General features: G+C 30.2%; 1 protein-coding gene across 2 annotated transcripts; it reads left to right on the top strand.

Moving 5' to 3' along the window:
* Window positions 1-18871: 18871 nt before the first annotated feature.
* On the top strand, window positions 18872-23701 carry LOC114409312 (O-fucosyltransferase 39-like). Of its 2 annotated transcripts, none has more exons than XM_028372728.1 (10): window positions 18872-19410; window positions 20481-20543; window positions 20649-20727; window positions 20844-20917; window positions 21019-21107; window positions 21192-21395; window positions 21635-21905; window positions 22072-22299; window positions 22420-22617; window positions 23191-23697. In XM_028372728.1, exons 1-10 carry the CDS (start codon window positions 19276-19278, stop codon window positions 23398-23400), a joined length of 1551 nt encoding a protein of 516 aa, XP_028228529.1. In that variant the 5' UTR covers window positions 18872-19275; the 3' UTR covers window positions 23401-23697. The 2 variants fall into 2 exon arrangements, with proteins under 2 accessions (XP_028228529.1, XP_028228536.1); XM_028372735.1 differs by having other exon boundaries at window positions 18874-19410; window positions 20847-20917; window positions 23191-23701.
* The last annotated feature ends 160 nt before the right edge of the window (window positions 23702-23861 follow it).

The raw sequence follows: 23861 nt of genomic DNA, 5'->3' as shown, positions 1-23861 counted from the left end.
TTTAGCTAGTGTAATCCTTGCATCTCTGCCTTACACGAGTAAAAGTATTTTAGGCTTTAGACATTTTTTTTATTAGTATTTATAGGAAAATAAATGAAATATAATGAACTAAATTCTTTTCATAAATTAAAATTATGTATGTATTTCAGCTTTTAGAGACGAATAAAAATCTTTCTAAATGTTAAAATGAATAAGTTTATTTTAAGTTTAAAAATATTAATTATTTATTCTTATAAGTATTTATACAAATAATATGTTCACCAAATAGTGCATAAATTAATGTGTTAAGAATGAGCAAACTCGAGCTCCCTTGGTCCTCTCCAAACATGTCTTTAGTATAGACCAGAATGAAGACATAGAGTTTTGATACTTTATATCAATTCTCCTTAAAACTTTGTATTTTGGAGTAGGTTTTTGGTTTGACATGGTTAAATGTTTAGGCAAAATTTAAAATAAATGTAAAAATAACATGATTTCATGTGATTCAATTTATATATATAACAAGGAGAAGAAATATCTTTCTAAATTTTTTAAATAATAATGAAAAATAGAAGTTAAATATAGTAAATAAAAAAGTGACAGAATAAAATAATAATAATATAGAAACAGTGGAAAGTTATTATAAAAATAGTGGAAAGTTATTGTAGATTAGAAGAAAAACTTAAAAGTTTAAAAGCAAAATATCTAATGAAATGTGAACACTAAATATATAGAATATTCTTTTTATTATTATACTAGAGACAAATGAGGTTCATGTGATAATGAGATAACCAATGTTGTTTACATTTTGAGAGTGGTAATATTTTTTATTTTATTTTATTTTTGCTTTTTTTTTTTTACTGGATAGGTAGTAATAAAAAAAGTAGTTGGGAGTAAATTAGTAATTGTCGTTATAATAGATATAGATAGATATTATATTTATTAGTATAGATATCAAATTCAAATTAAATTAATTTTTAACTTGTCAACTATGTTTGTTTATTATTTTAATTTGATGATTAATTAAAAATATAAAATAAAATTTAATTATCTAGTTGTGATTAATTTGTAAACTAACATTAATATAATCATAAATCCATATTAAAATAATAAGGGATTATATTTCTTTTAGTAATTAAAATATATGATTAAATGTTTTTGGTCTCTAATTTATTTTCAAATTTCATTTTTAGTTTCTAAATAAAAAACTGACCCGTCATTCTTAAACTTTTATTCGGTTAATATTTTTTGTTCTTGTCGTGAAGTATCATTGTTCCTTAAAATTGGAGAGAAAAGATAATTGTTGAGCCTAATTGAGATATTGTGGTCTTAGTTCAATGTTAGAGAACTCTGGTTCACGGTTCACCTAAGCTCAGTCTTTTGGCTTGAAATCTAAAAAGCAATCTTCCTCTTCTTTACTGGATTTGGGTACTCAAGAATTAGACCTACTGAAAAATCTGAATAAACAGTAGATTTCATTATTTGTTTTCGTTGTAGTTAGGAACTTATTTAAGATTAAAATTAAAAAAATAAAACAGATTTAAGATTGTCTCACACTGGTTGCCTTCAGTACTATACTAATATTGTTTTCTACCTTGCTATTTAATTTATATGCTTCAACAGTTCAAGATGTCAAATTAATGGTAATTTGGTTCACTTTCTCATCAACGCGCGCATTATGCCAATTGAGTTTCATGGTCGTATATGCCTGCTATGTATACTACAAAAAGGAAAGGTCTGAAGCTAAGTAATATTTTCTCTGGTCCAGGAATCAATGATCTTCAATAAAATGTCTTTCTTATGGTCTTCTCTGTCAAGCTGATGAAGTTGAATGCTTTCTTCTGATTCGTTAAGTACTAGCAAATGATATGGAAGCTTTAAAATCTTCCCATAAGGAGCTGTTTGAGATGTGGCGTGCTTGAAATTTTTCATTCATGTACAAGACAATGGCGAAACTGATCCAAAATCTCATGAGGACTGGACCATAACCAAGTTAATTACATCAAAATAATTCATATTGTACCATCTAACAGGCATTTCTTGTGTGTGTGTATGTGTGAATAATTTTAACAAATGATCAAATTATTTCTTTGGTATCGATGGTGAACATTTTTATTTATTTTTTATGGAATCTAAAACTGATAATGATTTATCATAAGCTTAATTACTATTTTAATCTTTAAATTTAGGGTGTGATTATTTTAGTCTCTAAAATTTAAAAATATTTTTTTAGTTCCTGGATTTTGACAAATTATTTCTTTAATTCCTAACATAATATATTAATACTTTTATGTCAATTTTTAGCATTTTGTGGTGATTTTTTTTAGTATTTTGTGACAGTTTTAAAATACAAATTCAAAATGAATCAGTATTATTATTTAATTCAGAAAATCAATTCATTTTCTTACCAAACTAGTTTCAATAAATCTTAAAATAAATATAAAAATTAATCTTTATTATTAAAACAAGATTTAAACAAGGTTTAATTATTGTTTTAATCTTTGAATTTGGGATGTGTATCTTTTTTTAGTCCCAAAACTTAAATTTTTTTTTGTTCTTGAATTTTGACATATTGCTCTTTTAATCTCTAGTATAATAAATTGATAATTTGTAATAGTTTTTAATTTTCATAAATTAATTTTTATTTTTTAACAGCTTGAATTTGTATTTTAAAACTTGACATAGTACTAAATTACAGTCACAAAGTGTTAAAAATTGTCACAATTTTAATTTAGTGTGTTTAAGACTAAAAAAAGTAAATTAACAAAATTCAGAACTAAAAAAATATTTTTAAATTTCAATGACTAAAAAAACATATCCCTAAATTTGGTTATTTGTTCTCCATATTTTCCTAGATTGCATAGTTGTCAGTAGTGCCAAATAGTGGCACTATCTCGGAATCACATCACTGAGTGACTGGAGCATGCTACGATGCTACAAAAATTAAATAGCATCACAGTTTGAAGTAGCAGCTGTTCTCAATCACTTGTGCACTCTCTGTTATGAAGTTGGACCTACTACTGTCCTCCTCTCCTTTCTGATGAACACCACCCTTCTCTGGCAGTTTCGTTTAATGCAAAGTAATAACTTTATGTGGTTTTTGCAGTTTCATTTTCCATTATGATAGTTAAAATTAAAATACATAAACAGACAAATAGAAATGAAAAAACGTGGCAAGATGCAAACACAACAGCAAGCAAGCAATCATGAAAAACTTGCCTCGGTGATAGACCAGCTGATTGATAGGGAGGTAACAAGCACAAGATACCCCAAGCCAGGAACAACCTCGAACCTATCTGTGGAAAGGTTGCTGTTACTGAAGACCGCACCAGCCCTTTGTCATAGGGGTAAGAAAAAGGAGAGAAAGTCCATAATCAAACAGATATTAACATTAATTGATTTGTACAAAGATGAAGTTCCTTATACTATAGCCAATGTGCCATCAAGTTCTGACATATGAATTTTTTTCTGCATTAAATAGACTCTATTAAGAATATCTTGCGAATTTTTACATAAAAAATAATACTAATGTTCAATTGTTATAATTTGATTCGAGAAATTCAAATCATAAAAACGATATAAGGAAATAGATGTAAACTTCGTTTATACTTAATCCCCATTTTTATCAACCCTTAGAAATGACAATGAGCAAAGGCTTACTCACCTACTATACCATGAAGAATCTAGCATGCCACGCATAAAACCGCATGAAATAAAATTGAAACTTAAGTTAATTCCCACAAGAAAACTTGGACATTTTCCAATCAAACAAACAAAAGGGTATCTCCACAGTTAATAAAAAACAGTTATTTTTGGACCAAAGTACCTCAAGCACAGCCGCGGTTTGGGCAAAAAGCAAAGGCTTGTGTAAATCGGCAAACTTGAGCAGTTACATTCAGAAACAAGGAGGTTGGTGGTGAAGGAGAAAATTCTGAATGTGTTGGTAGATAAGAGAAATTGAGAGTGAGTATTATATTACCATCCAACGAAGAAGGTGAAGTTGTAGGCGGTGAGGTAGAGGCGTCTGAGAAGGGAGAAAAAACCCGCCATTGAGAAATGTGAATGTGAAGAGTGTAAATCAAAGAATGGAAAAGATGAATGTTAAATGATAATTGAGGTGTTGAACTGTTGATTATCAAGCAGGGAAGAGAGAAGTATGTAATGCTTATATGTTTCTGAGATTTGGTCCAAGGTCGACTTGGGTTGTTCAACTCCTCAAGCTACTTTTTGTATTTGGCTAGTAATATATGACTTTCGAAGTTGGGCGACCTCAAAATGGAAGAAGAAAATAATGATATACTTTTATTTACAAGTTTTTCGAAGTCCATTGTTGCAAAATTACATTTGAAGCAAAATATTTTTGCCAACGAATGAATGCATATTTAGTTTTTAGTTAAAATTACTGCAACATGCATTCAAATGTAATCCAACATATAAAAGTAAAAGTAAGAGTTATGATCTTTTTGTAAAAGTACTTTTGGCTCATATATTTTTGCACCTGAATTTTAAGCATGTATTCAGGATCTTTGATTTTACATTCATTTTATTTTTATTCGTTAGATTTATATTAAAACAAGTGTTGTAACAGTTTCAACTGTAAATCAAAGATGCACTTAGTTTATTCTTTTATTTTAATTTCTAAATTGTGACTACAATGAAGATAAACTAAAAGATATTTTTTATTTTTACAAAGAAGATAATGAAGTTTAAATTTTATAGTCTAATCAAATTATTTGAAGTCTCTTATACAAACTTTAACTCCACAGAATCTCTTATACACACACATTTTTTCTTTTGGATGAATCTCCCGTCATCACTAATAAATTAGTGTAAAGCATGATTCGAATTTCAAATGAAGTAGATCAAGAAGTTAATTTATAAATTGTGTGGCTGTAGTATGCACAAATGCTCACACACTTGCACCCTTATTTTTGTACTTAATGTATATCCATAAAATGTTCAAAATGTTTTAAGAATACAGTGTATTGGGAACAATAGCTAGCGTGTCCAAATCATCCAAGCCTAAGAGCTCAACCTCTCCAAGGACACTAGTTCACACACCCATGTTCGAGATACATGCAGCTTATACAGACACTGACAACTGTATCTCAACTCTCAAGACAACATACACTTGCAACTATCTCGCACAAAAAAGGAAAAGAGACTCTCCGGTATAAGGGGTGATCTACTATCATAGCGAAATATTGAGAATCATATATTGTGTGATATAATTATTACTTCAAATATCACAATTTTTCAATGCAGAAGGTGCTGTAATTGAAATCTATCAAACTGAAAATTCAAATAACTAGTTAAGATAAAGACTAGACACGTTCTGATCCTTAAGAGTGCCTCATATCCTCGCGTTCAAGAAGATAGTAATGGTACGATCCCATTGATTCTTTAGCAGCTGCTACATTGTGCTGTGTCTCACTCTTTTTGCCCCACAAAAAGGAATACAATTCCTCTATGATCAAAACCAAGCCCAACAACGTTCCAACTCCCAATGGCTCTTCAAGTAAGATAGCTTCTAATAATATAAGGCCACAAAAATAAGAACAAGTGGATTGAACATTGGAGGATAAGTAGGTCCTTTGACTCTAATTGTCCACAATATTAAGCATAATGTAGCAACCGAGGCCATTGCTCCCGAATACATTATAGTGACCAATTGTAGATTCCATTCTAATTTTCAAGCAGCTTTACTAGAATCTATGATTGCACCAAGTATTGCTGATCATTGGATTGCTACCGTAATGCATACTAGCTAGCATTGTTCCCCACAATACCTCATTGGAAATACTTCAATCAACTTGAGCAATAAACCAAGCTGTGTATGAGAAGCAACAACAAACCAAAAAGAAAGTGCCCCGAAGCATGTTAGTTTTGTGAGACACAACAACATTCTTGAAATGACTACGATGACCAAGATAAAATTCCTTCCCTTTGTAAAGACTAGTAACTAATGCTCCCCCAACACACAAAATTGCCCCTACAAATTAAACTTTGCTTTAGCTGCCCATGTTTGCAACTCCAATGTCTCCATTCTACATGTGATAGAGGTAAGGAAAGTGCATAAAGGAATCAAGTTGAGACAGTTGGCTGAGTAAGTAGCTGAAACCATAATAAAACAATCCTCGAGCCATAGTGATCCTAGTTAATACATTAATAAAAAGCCAAAACCAAACTTTCCATGTGAATCTTCTTTGTCTGGCCTCTTTCGAAGTAGAGTGCAAAGGGGATAACAAAATGACAGCATTAATATGACGATATAGGCAATGAGTACAAAGACAACCAATATGACCCCGATAGAAGTTGCATCCCAGTTGCAAAAACTTGTACTAGTAACATTAGCTCAAGCATGCGATGATGTGAATGTTCCTTCAATGTTCCCATGCTCGTTGCCCTCGTTGCTTTCCCCGAGTCACTCATTGTCTAATTTTTTTTTTCATATATTATATTGAAGGTAAGTATTTATTATTGGAAACAATTATGATCAAATTTCATAGAATCATTATTAACAACAAAACTTTCTCTCTAAATATTTAACATAGTTACATAACCAGAACTCAAACTTAAGACCTTTGATTAAGTTAAAACAATCTCATATTAGTTAACCCATATGTTTGATAGTCCTTATTGTTTATATTTATAAAGACCTTTGGTTAAGTTAAAATAATCTCAAATTAGTTCATCTATGTATTAGGTGATCTTTATTATCGATATATGTATATATTAGACCAAAACTATTATGCTAAAGTTAGGAAACTCTGTCACCCGAGTCTATCGTTCTCCTCGTGGGTTGGTACTTCATCAGAAGCAGGAGTACATCGCGGTAATCATGGGTTAATCCGTGAACAGAAATGTTGCAACTAATTATTGTGGAATGTAAAGATATGTTAATGAATGTGTGTTTGCATGATAAATTATAATTAATTGATATAAATCGTCATACAAGAAGAAGAAAGAAAGTCTGGCATTAGATATGTTGATGGATATGTGTATTTATGAGCATCTATTTATCTTAGTATTGGATGCAAGAAAATTAATTTGATTCATAAGTGAATTTATGCATGGCAATGAAACTCGTATTTGTGGGTATCCGTCCAAATCTGTTTTGATTTTGACGAGAAATATCCGAATTGATTGGACACAGGGATTATCCTACTTTTTTAATCGGAGTCGGGGTTGAGGACATGGATGTCACTACCCGTCCCATACTCATTTTCGTACCCGCTTAGATGATGAAATTATTAAAATTTTATTAATTACTTGTTAATTTTTTTTATAATTTTTACATAATTTAAAATTCTTTCTTTGATGATTTTTGTAGACAAATATGCTACAAATACAAGTAGTTAAAAATAAATATGTAACAATCAATTTTTTTAATTAGATTTTCAATATAATTTTTTTATAAATTTTTTTTTTTTACAAATCTGAACCGAGAACGAGACAGGGACAAGATATCTGTTACCAACAGGGTATAGGGATGAGGTGACAAATTTTAACCTGTCGGACATCAGACACGCATATTAGAAGGTATCAGGGAGACAATACTCATTTTCATCCCATCTCGTTCCCATGTCTAAGTGGACTTCATGGTTCAGAAGGTATGTGTACATTTTTTCACATTTATTAAAAAAAATAATGAAATAAACTCCTCCTGTAAAAATTAAAATTAACTTAATTATGTATAAGTTAAACAAAACCTTTGAAAAAGTTAAATAAGAAAGTTTTTACAAATTAATTAACTTAAAAGTTTATTTTATTTTATTTTACTTATTATTTTCTATAAGTATTTATGGAAAAAATTATCCAAACATAAGTATTATATTTCTAATTCAAGTTATTTCAACAGCCACTCAGCAAATCTTTAAAAGTTTAAACTTGCCTAATATAAATCTATTATCTGTCGCCCAACAAAAGGTGAGTTACTAATAAACAATTTTGCCTGTGTGGGATAATGAAACAAGTTCATATCTTATGAAAATGATTTTCGTGAGCAGATTATATACGCATTTTGTTTCCCCCGGTATCAAAATGAATCGAACATATAAGATACATTATTTAGGGGAAAAGAAAACGATATCGACCCCTAATCCAGATTAAGGGAAAGCGGAGTCCTTACACTTGATCCATTCTTAGTTAAGCACGAGGTTTGATATACCAAAAAGAAATCCATTATCGTTGGAAACTCTTACAAATTAATTCAGTTTCAACTTGATTAAGATTTAAACATAATAGTAGGACGAATTATGATGTCGCTAATGGATAGTCTTTCTTCTTCAGTTGTTCATTTGGTAATAATGATTAATTAGACGACAACCTATGCCTGCCACAATAAGATATTCCAAGAAAGTTTTCTCAAAAATAGGAAAAAAAAAAGATATTCGAGTTGTTATTTTCTTTTGAATTTAATTGAGGGGAGAGAATGTTATTCCAATTCCAAAATCATTAAACACATGATAGATCATAAGGAAGACTTAGTATGTGAAATTTTTTTATTTTTATAATATTGAAATGAAATAATTTTCACTTAAAAATACGGATTAATTTTTTATCGAAAACCATAAATACATACAAGATAAATAAATATTTTTTTCTCAACACAATTTATTATATACTCAAAGCCATAACCAGAATTAGGATGCCATGCAACCTGCGATAACCATAAGAATTAAATATGTGTGCTTTATGGCCGGTAATGTATTTTTAATGTTTATAAATTATAAGGTAGAGTAACTCCTGTTCATGCTGTTTTTGTTATTTCACCAGCTGTTTTTTATTCATGTAAATTTGATACGGTTTAAGTGGATTTTGTATATCTGACTTAATTTTAATTGCTCAAATTAATAATATATTATTTGTTATTAGTTAAGTTATTTAACATATTTTAAATGAGAATAATACAGTAAATTATTGACACAAAATTTGTTGAATTTAGCTTTAATATATTATTTATTGATAGTTTAGCACTGTACCACAAACGCGGTATTGAATTGAATATAAAGTGAATATGATGTAAAGTATAGCCTACCAAGGGACACAGCTTGCAACAAATTGACCCATCAACCTCCAGAATCCTGATTACGACAACTAATTATCACTGCTATCTCTCACTCTCATTCACTCTCTAGTCCTACAAACAGGACCCATTAACGTTATAGTTTTGTTTTGTGGACAGGGACGATATCATGCATGTCATGAAGATCTTCCACAAACAAAAAGAAAACGCACAACATTCCATTTCTTTTATATAATATCGATCGATATTCCGTACCACACGATTTTTTCTACTAGGATAATCCTCGTCCTTGCATGGGCGAATCAAATTAAAAGTGACTTCAATTCAATCATAATGTTTTGTGGTATTTTTTTTTTAATTTGACTATTTGCATTCAATTTGCCTGTGATCACTGATTTACTCGTTGTATGCTAATCAATATTGTGTATTCTTGAGGTTGCAGTCTTATTGACTTATTACCGTAAAGCATTTACTATTTTAAAGACTGTGTTATTTGTCAAAAAATTAGCTAATTACTCATTCCAATTGAATCTTGCTTAAGAGATATAAATCTAATTTTACTCAAATCATCGATAAGTTGATAATCAATAGCGTGTATAATAATTATTATAACTTAAAATTTTAAAAGTAAAAATTAAACAATTAAGCTCTTGTTTAACCGCCTTTAATGTTAGTTAACCAAATCATAGGGTAAAATATTAAATAATTTATAACATCTGTAATCCTCTTAAAAAGAACATCTGTACTCTATATTTTAGTGGGGGTTTTTTTTTTCTGGAAAGGAAATTTGATGGATACAGTTGTAAAAGGGAGGTGGTACCTCATTATATAATATTATGTTTTTTTTTGGCTGATTAAAATAAACGATAAAAGAATAAAAGCTTCAAATTTCAGCAAAAATAAAAAAAAAATAAAAGCTTCAAATAGAAATTGTAATTATGAATCAAGTAATCAAGATGTATGGAATATCCAATATCTTACTAACAATTAAAAAATAATTGACATGTATTTATACAATAAAAAACTTTATATATATATATATATATATATATATATATATATATATTAAACGTGTATAATTTAAAAATAAAATAAAAAATACTTGACTTTTTTAAGTCGTCATTAAGGGTGTATTTAGTTGAGTTACAAGATAACTTTTTGTATTATACGTTGTTTGGTGATCAACGCATGGTACAAGTAATCTTGTGTTTATCTTGTTTGATGTGCTTATTTAATGGACAAAAAAAATATAAATTTTCCTATAAAATCCTAGTTGCATTAGTAGCACATTGACACCATCAGAGGCACCTCCACGGAGGAGGTGTGGCCCCTGACACCATCGGGCACAGGGCAGGGCAGCGCGACCACCACAAGATCACAACGATGGCAACTACAACATGTCAATGCAATACGGTCTTGTTGGAGTTGGCCAAAAGAAAAAAAAAAACATAGCGAGAAGGAGAAAGATGATGATGGGAATTAACATTTAAATAAATTAACAACAAAAAGAAAGAAATAATGAACAAAAAGGAAATAACATCAGTCTGTATGGCCTTTGCTGGCGGCCAAGGTGTCCACACTAAAAGCCAAGGAACGACGTTTAGAGAGGGAGGTTTAGAGAAGAAGGTGCATATGGAAAAAGAAAAAAAAAAGGTATAGGATGATGAGAAGTCAGAAAATAAGAACAATATTATATTTTTACTTTTGTTAGACACTGAACTAAAAGTTGTACGAAGTTTAGTGAGTTACAAGTTTTTTGGTATTTGTGCAGTCCATCATTCTTTATTTTATATTATCCCTCAATCATTTTTTAAATTGAACGTTGGACAAATATTTTTGTCCAATCTTTTATTTTTTTAGCGAATCAAGCGCATCCTAAGGGTTCGTTTGGTGATTATGATATGATAGGATATAAGAATAGAACAAGAACATGACAAAATAAGGGTCGGACTGATAAGCTTTTAAAGTTATCAAATATTTGGTGCACACCATTATACATATTATATAATGATGGGTGGTAGTAGTTGGAGACGACAACACAATATTGATAGTAGTGACAATACTAACAACGAGGAAAATGATAATGGTGGTTGCGACATGATGACAATGGTTGTGGTGACAGAAATCGTGACAATGACATCAATAATGGTTATGGAATGGTGGCGATGAAGGTGTTGATGATACTAACAATGGTTAGTGGTGATGAAGATAACAACGATGATGAAAATGGTGGGAGTTGTGACAACGGCGATCGTAGTAATTATTATGACAGTGATGACAATTGAAGTAGTGATGACAATGGTGAGAGTGTGACACTAGTGATAGTGGTGGTTGTGTTTTTTATTGACAAATATTGATTGTCAGTTTGTTAGTTTTTATTAGTAAAGGGGTTGAACTCGGGATCTTTTTTTTCCCTTTTCTTATTTTTTAATCATCAAATCAATCTTATATCTCCTAATGATAATGATTATTACTGTTAATTAGGGAGAGTAACAATCCTATCTAATATCTTGTTGCTTTTAACTTGATCTTTTATCATAATAAAAAATACACTTCAGTACTTCACTAACATGATAGGATAAGAAATTAATAAGATAAACAAATCATATTTTATTAATCAACTAAATTAAACAATTTATTGTAACAAGACAATTCTCTTATATATGTGTGTTTCTTACTTTAAAAAAAAAAACTGTCTTAACTATACTTACTAGTATACATATCAGGTGAAAATTTCGTTCTTTAATTCATTCTACACGATAATAATATTGCCCTTATTTGTTATTTTACGCAAAAGCTAGCATGCAAAAGATCTCAATTAAATTGGTACCTATACCTTATCAATCAGCTACAACACAACAAAAAAAAATATATATATTGACGAAGATAGAAACATAACATAGGAATGGTAGAAAAAATTAACAGTGAAAAAGTAAAGGATGTATTACTTAGTTTTATTATTTAATATTATTTTATAAATTGTAGGAACAATGCATTTGTCGGCATCGGCATTTTAGGCGCGTACGTCCCTCGCGTCCGCGGATTCTAAACGAATCCAAGTTTAACGAATAGTTTTGTTTTTTTTTTCAGCTGTGAATTTACCGAATAATTTGACATTCGCAATAATAGGAGGGATTGATTCCCGTGAGAACTAAGTTCCCATAGACGAGCTCAAATAAAGCAGGAAAATTCTTATTGTGAGGTTGAAATGGAATTGACAACATTTCATGTGATCTTCTAAAGTGTTTACAAGCAATTATATTATGTTAATAATACATCAAAGTGTTTTATAATATATTCTTATTTTCCTCTTAAAAAATAATAATCAAAATAATAATTTAATGTGTTAAAGTCGATAATTTAAGATTCATATACATACATACTAGTACGTCTTTTACTCGCCCAGTACAACCATGAATGGGTTTTGGTCCTTTTGGACAAAGTTATAGTATAGATTGGCTTTGATCGATGTTTTGTTATATAATATAAGGATAATAATGAACAAAAAATTATATATAGTGGATGTGGATGTGGATGCACCATGTGTAGCGAGATCACGGGACCTCTTTTAAAGTTTTTTAAAATTGGGGAAAGTTTTGATTAGTTGATATTAATTTTTAGACACTCCATTTAATAGTTTTTTTTTTCTGACCATTTATTATATATAAAGTACTTATAATAAATGTTTTTTAAGTAATACAGTCGTGAGTCGTGACTCAATCTTGATTATCTAATGCTACACGATTAATATTTTGTGAGGATGTCAATACCCAACGTACGTAAAATCAGATACTGACATAGTAATATAGTATTTTCCAAAATCTATTTAAGTCACCTAACATCATGCATGTTAAGTGTTAATGTGGTATAATTAAAATAAATCTAAGAATTTATTGGTTCGTACAAGCTAATTAATATCTCATAGTATTAAATGATTTTTTTTAAGATATATGAATTATTATAAATTTTGATATATGTTTTTAATTTTTATGGATAAAAAAATGGTGTCGTAAATCTAAAATTTTAATAAATAAATAATTTGTTTTGTTCTTTTAAATTTTAATTATTATGTATTTAAGAGCAAAAAAATCTAGAAACAATAAAGCATTCGAAGATTATCTATAAAAAACTTCAAAAGTACTTAATAAAGTTCAGAAGTCCACATGAAAATTATGTTAAAAAAATTATATTGTAGATTGGTTGGACAATTTTGTTCAAGGTCAAATACTTAATTTATCGAAGTATCAATCATTGGACCGACTCAATGTTCATATGTTGAATCCTTTATGTAACTCTTTCGGAATAGGATTTCTTCCATTAGATTAGATCGAGGTTATCTACCCAGAGCATAAAGTGTATTATATTGTGCCTCTATGTCCAGTGTCCATTGTATAGGCATCGCCAACCCCAATCTTATCATTATTAGCATAAAGTTATAATAAGATTATATTAAGATGTGATAATAATGCGGTTATATATGGATACGAAGCAATCTTTAGGAGGTTTAAATGTTCAACCCAAGGTCGACTGAAGGGTATACAACCCTTTAATCTAGAATGCATAACACAAAATAAAGACTTAACTGTTTAAAATTGATCACATTCTAACTAAAAGGGTACAAGTATAGAGGCAAACTTGCATGTCATCCTGATTCATCACAAGTTCAATCTAATGGGCAAACAAATTTTTTACTATTACTAGAAACATAAAAAAAATTAATCCATCCCGACCCAAACCCACAGTGGATCAAATTGACCTAAAAATTTTGACTTATTTTAATAACTTTAATTAATGGTAATATAGAATTATTGTATACTTTAATACTCTGCACTAGTATTAAACTCATTTTATTATTACTTCGATCTGTACAAAAAAACTCATTTTATTTCCATTTTCGATAAATAATCTTGACAATGAATGTTGCTATTGCAGAATGCAGAAGCGTGGGTGTTGTGTAAGGGTAAATAAATGTCTTGACCGCATGTGATGTGCTGTTAAAACGGAAAGATCAATTACAGTTTCTCCCTCCCCAGACAACTATAGACTATGGAGCCATAAATGTGCCAATTAACTTAAAAACATTGTACACAATTAATTCACTACGTTGACAATTGTGGATATGGATATTCATATAACTTCGTTATTGATGTAACGTGTACGTGCATTTTAAGTATAATAGTAATACTGATATCATTATTGTTTATGCATGGGGAAAGATCTTGACCTCCCTTTATTTTTCAACGCACAAAATACTGAAACGAGGTAAGCAATGGATGAAATAAAATTAAAATATATACAAGGAAAGAGCTATGGTGTGGAAAGTATATAATAAAAATGTATGTCTTAAATTAATGTAATAGCTATTAAAAATCTTCATGGTGGACCCTAGACACCGCCATAAAAAAAATTCCACCTTGCTACAGTAATAATTGAATAGTTGTCTTTTGAATGTGACTTGAATATAATCCGATCCATTCATAAAAATAATCCCATATTGCTATAGTAATAATTGGATAGTTATCTTTTGAATATGACTTGAATATAATCCGATCCATTTATATAGATCTAACGGTTTAAATAATACAAGAGAGGGTTGGAAACACCTTGGTGCAGGAGAGGATCCACTTCCTTTGTCTTTGGAGTATATATGCACGGGTTTATAATCTTGTTTAGACTGATTTTGCTGTAATAGTTTTCCTCAGAAAAGTTTGTACATAGTGGCTTTCAGCACTTTTTCATTATATATATATAATTATTAAGATTAATTATTTATTATAATCATTAATTTTAAGAAAATAAAGGATATGAATGTAAAAGAATTACTTCTGAGTGATTTGATCCCTCTTATATATTTAGAGAATACTTATAAAAATATTTTCAGAAATATTTATCATCAATCAACCAATTTTTTTTCATAAACATGATTCTCAGAGTATGAATTTTTTTTTTCTTACCAAATACTCTCCAAGTTTAAGTTAAATGAGAATTTGAGAGTTTCTTTTCTGTATAGCGTGAGAAATTATATTTATTTTGCTCTTGTGAAATGTAGTCTCGTCAGTTTTCCTACATAAAATTAGTAATTTAAATTCACAAAAATTCCTAATTTCTGCTTCAATCTAAGTGCACTATTGTATGAGTTGTCTAACTCGTGTTCGTGGTTGGACTAGTAATCTTGTGATCAACAAGATTAGAGAATATAAATCTAGAGATTGGAATATCAAATTTACCCACACTCTTGGAGAGGGTAACAATTGCGCAAATGCTCTTGCTAAGATGGGGTCATCATCTTCTTCGCCTATGATCTTATGGGATAATTCCCCACCTCAGCTTCATTCTCATTTGCTAGCTGATGCTTTAGGAGTCTTCTTCCTTAGATTGTAGTTTGTCTTTATTTACATACCAAATCCAAAAAATAAAAAAATAAAAAAATTCCAAGTGTGATATTACATGAATTAGTACGATATATGTGTCTTTGCACATGCCATGTTCATTTTTATGTATTATTCTTAATTATTTTGTATATATTAATATAATGCTATGTGATAAATTGATATAATATTATGTGGTAAATTAATTTAATAAAGACATCTGAACTAATCAAAGTAATTTTCTTAAAAAAAATAAAAACAAAGTAAAAACTAAATAAAAAAAATAGTAAAATGTATTTTAATCTTATTCAAATCCTTAATCTTAATTTGTCATAGATAAAATCATGTCCATCCTTGTCTTGGTTAAGGTTAAATATATATCTCGTTTTTGTGCTCTGAAAATGACTATTATTTTATAATAATATATTTTTGTATATATTTTGTCTAATTTGAAATTTAATATTAATTTTAGATGTCATTCAAATGCGTTATTGTATAAATTGTCTAACTCGTATTTGTGGTTGAACTAGTAATCTAAAGTTCCTCGTAGTGTTGGTTGACTATTTGTAATTGTCAAGTTATTGAACCCATTTATTTTATTTTTATAGTTTTATTGAACGGTATGGATTGGCTAACTCGTGTCATCTACTTATTATTACTTTAGTTTTTTTTTTTTCCGATACTTATTACTTTAGTTTTATTGATATACTGATATTGACAAACTGGTTATAGATCTATTGGACTCCAATTAAAGATAATTTCTCCACACTATAGTTTTTTTCGAACTCATATCTGACTCGTTTATGTTTAGAACATTACTTGACATTTTTTTAGCACTGATTACTTAACTTTAGTCAATAAAAAAATAGTAATTTCAGTCAAATAGATGTAAGATAACTTCAGAATCGATTTCATGCTTAAGTAAAGCATTACTTCCTCACTTCTTAAATATACTTTTTTTTCACTAATTCATATCCTTTAACAAAATTAGTTAATATATAATTAGTAGTATTACACCAAATTCACCTTTAAATCTATTAGGATGTATAATATCTCTTTTTCTACTTAATTAATTGCTTTCACACCTAATTAATTAATATATGCTAATCTTTTTATTCAATCGAGATAATATATTTGTCTATTTTTCTTTATAATTAATGTATTTATATTTTAAATATATAACATTTATTGTAAAGTAATAAAATGTATTTGAATAAAAAATAATTAATATAAAATATAACTTGAAAAGAATTATAATTTCTCATTCTTGTTGTTATAAAAGACCAATTGGATTTTTTTTTACCACATATATGGTCTAAAAATATAGTAATTGTTTAGCAACTTTACATAAATGAAAACAAAGAAAAATAATTAATTTTATGCAATCTTTACTTAAAAAATATAATATCTTCCAAATTAGAACTAACAAATTCACACAAAAAAAATTCCATAATATTCAACAATAAAATTTTAATAACGAAGGAAATACATATTCATATTGGAAATAATATGAAAAAAGTTAGAATAAAAATTAAACTATAAATTACATTAATACAAAATAAAATTAGTTATAGAAAAATCATCATAGACAGAAAGGGAGAATACAAATGTTGAAAAAAACAGAGAAGAAATATATCTTATTTTAATAAATTATAGATACAATTTATGTTATAAAGTATTTATTGCTATTTTGTGAGTATATATACTTTCTATATCGATACATAAATTACTTACTCTGTTTTTTCATCATAACTACTTATTATTATTTTTCTTGTTTTGATAACTTTTTCTTATTTTTAGAGATTTTATTCTTAACAAGATATTTCTTTTTAGAAAATATTATTTTGTTTGGATTGATTATTTTCCTTACTTTATTAATAATTTATATTTTAGAAAATTAATTGAAATATCATTATGATTTAATTATATGAGATTTTTATTTCGGAATTCCAAAAATTTGCTACTTAGAATGTTCTCCATCACGCCTACATATACACATATGTATTTGTTAGTATTATTATTTTATTTTATGTAGAAAAAAACACAGTTGTGTCCCAACAAAGATATATTTGGGTGACCGTATGGAATACGTTAAAATGCAATATAATGCATTGGATTTTTTCGAATCACAATATTTATATATTTTATGTTATACACTGAATTGTTAATGTTGACTGTCACTCTAACCATCCAATGGAAAGAGTAGAGAGTTCGTCTTTTTTGTTTCTTGTCCAAATCAAGTGTTTCTCGTGTCCACTTCCAATGGTGAAGCCCTTCCCAGAAGAAGAAAAAACCAAAAAAAAAATGACGTTAATAAATTTAGTTCGAATATATTTTTATTTTAATATTATATATTATCAATTATCAAAAAGAAAATAAATATTTTGATAAAAGTAAATCATTGAAAGGGTGTGAGGTTTTAAAAAATATATATTGGCCATCAATTCACTAAATAATTACCTAAATACTACGTTAAGCATATCAAGAATATAATCAGATCGAGAAATTCTCATAATCAGAAAAAAGGAAGACAAGTGTTTAGGCTCAGAAAGCAATGTAATGAAAACAGACATGTTTGTGTTTTTTAAGAATAAAAGAAAGAAGAAAAGCACGAGACCCTAACCAAATTATAATGTTGTTTACGGCATACCATATTCACATTAAATTAACAAGTGGAATATATTTCTCTAAAAAAAAGTGGAATATGTTGTTTAATTTATTCTTTTTTTCATTTTTAATTGAGATTTAGGAGCCTTATAGTATTTTTTTTTTCATTTAAGATTGCTTTCTTTTTTGTTTTTATTTCACAGATATATTATTTTTATTAACTGTACACCTAAAAACGACGTATTAGGACTATATGTCCATACAAAAAACTACTCTTTAGAAGTAGATTTGTTTCTCACTTAGTCACTGATGAGTGATGAGAGGTACTTTTCCACTTTTTGATAAATCCAAAAATGGTGAATTGTTTTGCTTTACAATCCTTGCACGTAGAAAAAGGAACAGCAACCCTCTCTCAATTTTGGTTCCTATTTCAGTGATTGGTGGGAGTAAAAGGTAGATTCGAAGGCAGAAAGAAAGAGGACCCAACCCTATCCCATCCCAAGCTAGCAAGCAAGTTTTATTTACCTTTGAGGCTGTCGGTGGTCACACATTAAAATAAAAAGTTAAAAGAAATATTTATTTATTATATAAATAATGAGAACATAGAATATTTTTATATTTCAGGAAAAATATTTTTACTTGTAAACTTTTTAATCAATACTTTTAGAATACATGTCAGCATTTGTCACAGATATTATACTTTTTCGAACTTCTTTAACCAATACCAAAAAACACTTGTTGCAACACCCATTGAAAAAGGCTCTAGCTTGCACTCACTGCATAGCATTTCTCCATGATATTGCTAATGGCAACAAGAATTACTATAACGGTCTCATCTACCACTCACTGAATCCAATTGCATGAGCATTCAACACCTGTGACCCCCTCTCTCTTCGTGATTCTCACCTTTGTTTGCTAACGTAAAAATCCGAACTTTGTTTTTCCCTTTTATCAATTTGGGGTCCCCTTGAAAAAGACGCCACCCCCTCATCATTATTCAATTCGGTGAACCAGGCCAGGTGTCCATGTAAACTCCTTTACTCTCTCTCCCTCTCTATTGCCCTTCAAACACAGACACATATCTGCACTTCACAACCCTCCAAACCACATTTAACTATATATAAAACCATCATTATGAACATGGGGTTTACTCTCTTCTCATTCTGACCCTTCTTCTTCTTCTTCATCTACATTAGTAGTTCTTGTTATTCATTATTCTTCATACTCACACAGCTTCTTCTGGGGGCAAAAGGGGTCATTTTTCAGATCCGAGGTTGAGCTCCTCTACCCATCATGATGGAGCTCGGATACCTGAATCAGGGTCAGCCTTCTAGAGGAACAACACCACTTGTCACTCTTCCATTGTTGCTTTCAACACTTGTGTTCTTCTCCACTTTCACACATGCCTTCTCTTCTTCTGTGTTTCCGGTGAGTTAAGTTTTTCTCTTCTTTTTTGTTATTAAATTTTTTTGGTTTTGGAAAGTTTCCCATTTGTGATTTTGGTTGAACAGGATTTTTTTCCTTGATTCTTTTTCTTTCTCAAAGTGCTTTTTTTTTTCTTGAACTTTTTTTAATCTGTCGGTGTGTTTAATCACTGTTCATGGATGAGATACTGGTGTGTTTTTTTTTTTTTTTAATTCTTAGTTATTTGCTTATTTTAAGGTTATTTTTTGAGTTGCACACTGAATTTTATTGTAGGAATTGAAGTTTGATAACAAATTTGGGGGGGGGGGGGGGTTAAGAAATTCTTGTGTTTGAGGTTTGATGTTAGTATTTTAAGAAGAAAGAAGAAGAAAAAGATTGAAGTTGCTGTCGTTGAGATTTCCTACTTTGGTGAACGTTTTGGCACCTTGAAAGAGATACTAGTAGTAAGAAATAAGAACTTTTAATGTACTAATTAATAGATTCAATTGACTTGGTTTGGTTGGTTACACTTGTGTACCTAATAAAGAGGCTATTAATTATAGATCACAGATTTCAGGACCGCGTTTTTCATTTTGGAACGGTGGGTGAGGATTTTTTGTCGTTACGTGTGAGAATTTTTAGCAAATCCAATTAAAATAAGTAAATTATTCAATTGAGTGAAAAAATATTAGATTTTTCTTTTACGCGTCACGATGTGCAATGGAAGGATTTACTTGTTTTCACCCCACACTAATTAAATTTCATAATGCTAGGTTATGCCTTGTGGTTAACTTATCATGTATATTGGCTTTAGGAAAATTTCTTTCGCAATGAATTTGTTAGCTTGGTGAATTTATTGCATTTTATTGTCATGGACATGATGCTTACTAGCCTTGTAAGAGTCCCTTAATGTCTATGATATGTGGTTTCTTGTGCCACTAGAATGATTCTTATATCAGAGATGAACCAGACTCCGGAACATGCTTATGTTGATGCTACCTAGTACCTAGGTTTTATTTGGTACCTGCACTTGTCATCATTTTTTGGTTTATTGGCTTCTAGTGCCTTATACCTTGCAACTTACTGTTATGCAGGAATTGAATCCTATTAAACCTAGGCACTCACGTCTTCTCAGGAGTGCTGTGCAACGAGAAACTGTAAGAATTAATTGAGCAGTGAATACATTTCAAGTGACTTTTACTGGCTTGTGTTTAGCAGTGGATGTTGATTTTATATTCTATTATTATTTTCTCCTTGTTTAGCCTACATCTCAGTTGTCTGAACTATGGTCACCTCTGGAAAGCCAAGGATGGAAACCTTATGTTGAATCAAATAAGCCAAGTGAGTGACATTACTATCATTTGTTTACTCTATGCTGTATGCTGTTATAGCTTTGAGAATAGTGTCACTTTGGTATATCTACTGGCTCATTTGATCTTTCTGTGATCCAATTAAAGCAGCATTACCAGAGAAGTCAGAGGGATATATCCAGGTCTTTCTTGATGGAGGTTTGAACCAACAAAAGATGGGGGTAAGTATTAAAAGCCTTTTAAGTAGATCAAAAGTTTGCTCATGTGTGTGTGTGTGTGAAAGATGTACAATTTGATCTTAGTGTTAAATTATCTTGTGTAGATATGTGATGCAGTTGCTGTTGCAAAGATACTGAATGCTACTCTGGTGATCCCATACCTTGAACTGAATCCTGTATGGCGAGATTCAAGGTAATTGACAACACCATTATTATATTTATTTGTCCGATGGATTGTGTGCGATGAAATGTTGAGGTTGCTTATGTTTGACTGCAGCTCCTTCATGGATATATTTGATGTGGATCATTTCATTGATGTATTGAAGGATGATATTTCTATAGTTAAAGAGTTGCCCAAAGAGTTTGCCTGGAGCACAAGGGAGTATTATGGCTTGGCTATTCGAGAAACCAGAATCAAGGCTGCACCTGTGCATGCATCAGCCTACTGGTATCTGGAGAATGTTTTGCCTGTCCTACAGAGGTTGGTATCTACCTGAATTTGTTACTGTAAATGTTAAGGCATGACTTAAAGGTTCAGGTTCAATTAGTATAACAATAGCAGATTCTATGATTATGCTGGAATTTGCTGTGGACTATTGCATACTACTTTGTTTATTCATGAAGATGTAATTGAGTTTAAGGTGTATATTGTGCTGATGCCGTCATGGTATACTCTGAAATATGAACTTCTAATGTATTGGTATGTTTTATTTGGTGCAGTTATGGTATTGCTGCAATCTCTCCATTTTCTCACCGACTGAGTTTTGACAACTTGCCTGTGGATATTCAACACCTACGTTGTAAAGTAAACTTCCAAGCTTTAACCTTTGTTTCTCATATCAGAACACTTGGAGATGCCCTTATCAGCCGCCTTCGCTATCCTCAAGGCTCAGCTGAAGAAATGGGCTTCAACTACCTTCAAGAGGTCACTGGTGCAGGTGCTAGGAAAAATGCAGGGAAATTTGTTGTTCTACACCTCCGATTTGATAAGGTATTACACTTTCTACACCTAATTTCTTCAAGAGGTCATCTATGTATACAAGGTTGTAATGTTCACATCTTCATTTATCCTTTTATTTGTGAAACATTGTTGCTCTATTAATACATGCATTTATCTGTCAGTTAATAATTTTGGTGTATAAAACGTTTTATGGCAGGATATGGCAGCCCATTCGGCCTGCGATTTTGGTGGAGGAAAAGCTGAAAAACTGGCCCTTGCAAAGTATAGACAGGTGATTTGGCAAGGGAGGGTTCTTAACTCTCAATTCACTGATGAAGAGTTGAGGAGTCAAGGTCGTTGCCCAATGACTCCTGAAGAGGTTGGATTGTTACTAGCAGCTATGGGATTTGACAACAGCACTCGTTTATATCTTGCCTCTCATAAGGTAAATCATGTTGCTTGGTTTGACACAGTAGAGACTTTTTATTCATCTGAATTAGTGCTTGTATTTTGTAAAGTGATTATGTTGTCCTTGTTTTTAAGTGAAGTTGGTTGTATTTTTCAGGTCTATGGTGGAGAGGCAAGGATTTCAACTTTGAGGGAATTATTTCCTCGGATGGAAGACAAGAAGAGCCTTGCTTCATCTGAAGAGCGTTCTGAGATAAAGGGAAAAGCTTCTCTACTAGCTGCACTTGACTACTATGTTGGCTTGCATAGTGACATATTTATCTCTGCTTCCCCAGGAAACATGCACAATGCATTGGTGAGTTGTGCTAGATGCTTTTTGGATGACTCTTATTTAAGCTTAATTTGTTACGGAGGTTATTAAACTATTTGAGAATTTTTAAATAGGTTACTAAACTGTTTTTTTAATCGAGTTCCTAAACTGAAAAAAGGTCTCTAAAGTTAGTTTTTGGCAGCTTCAAACCATCTGAAAATACACAATTTATGGCGGTTCTAACTCAGTTTTTTTTGCAACATCAAGGACTTGATTAAAAAAAAAATAGTGTAGGGACTTATTTGAAAATTCCCAACTAGTTCAAGGATTTACTAGTTGAACCCTAATTAAATTATTCTACAACTTAGACTTGTCCATTCCATTTATTTCATGTTGACCCCAAAATAAGTTTTGAATTAATCATGCAGTGCATTTTGGCCCATGTCATCAAATGACATTAATGAATCTGTCATTTGGAGTTTTACTTAAAAGAAAACTCAAACTGTTCAATTCTGATTACGTTAACAAAGCTTCTCGTTTTGGAAACTGCCAAAAATATCACTACAATTTTATTTTTTTTATTTTCCTGAATTAATGTTTTGATGATGATGATGATAGGTTGGACACCGGACATACTTGAACTTAAAGACTATAAGGCCAAATATGGCATTGATGGGTCAGCTTTTCCTGAATAAAACCATAGAGTGGTCAGAGTTTCAGGATGCAGTGGTTGAAGGTCACCAAAATAGACAAGGCGAACCAAGGCTGAGGAAGCCAAAACAATCAATATATACATATCCAGCTCCTGATTGCATGTGCCAAGCTTAGTGACTAGTAGTATACTTAAATTATTATTGCTCACGATGTAGCCTGTGTATTTTATAGTTCGGTGTCTTATTATTTAACATTATATATATCTAGTGAAAATAAAAAGCTACGGGGTTTGTTATGATGCTCTTGATAAGAGTGCTTGAGAGAGTTGGGTATTGTGTGGGAGATGTATTTATCAGATGATGGCATTCTTAGCAGGAGTCAGCCATATTAATATTTATAATTTTACAATTCAATAACAGGAGCCATATTATTGTTTTATTATTCAATTATATCAGATTATACCATAGTTTTCATACTAGTGGTGTTACTGCAGGAAAACATTATTGTATGGTATCTTAACTAATATTTTATAATATATGGAATTGAGTGTTATTCATTTTTTTTTTGGAGTAATAATTTTTTGTTACTATGAACCTTGATTTCTTAATCATTGTTTTCTTATGAAATAACTAATG

Source organism: Glycine soja, chromosome 1 (assembly GCF_004193775.1).
Source record: "Glycine soja cultivar W05 chromosome 1, ASM419377v2, whole genome shotgun sequence".
In the NCBI taxonomy this organism is placed as follows: domain Eukaryota; kingdom Viridiplantae; phylum Streptophyta; class Magnoliopsida; order Fabales; family Fabaceae; genus Glycine; species Glycine soja.
This window is presented reverse-complemented; position numbering and strand designations above follow the sequence as displayed.

Bases quoted from the DNA above. Each gene is read 5' to 3' on its own strand.
- LOC114409312 (XM_028372728.1), top strand. From the start codon at position 19,276: ATGATGGAGCTCGGATACCTGAATCAGGGTCAGCCTTCTAGAGGAACA. The intron at 20,728-20,843 runs GTGAGTGACATT...ATCCAATTAAAG, and splicing joins TGTTGAATCAAATAAGCCAA to CAGCATTACCAGAGAAGTCA. The intron at 20,918-21,018 runs GTAAGTATTAAA...TATCTTGTGTAG, and splicing joins TGAACCAACAAAAGATGGGG to ATATGTGATGCAGTTGCTGT.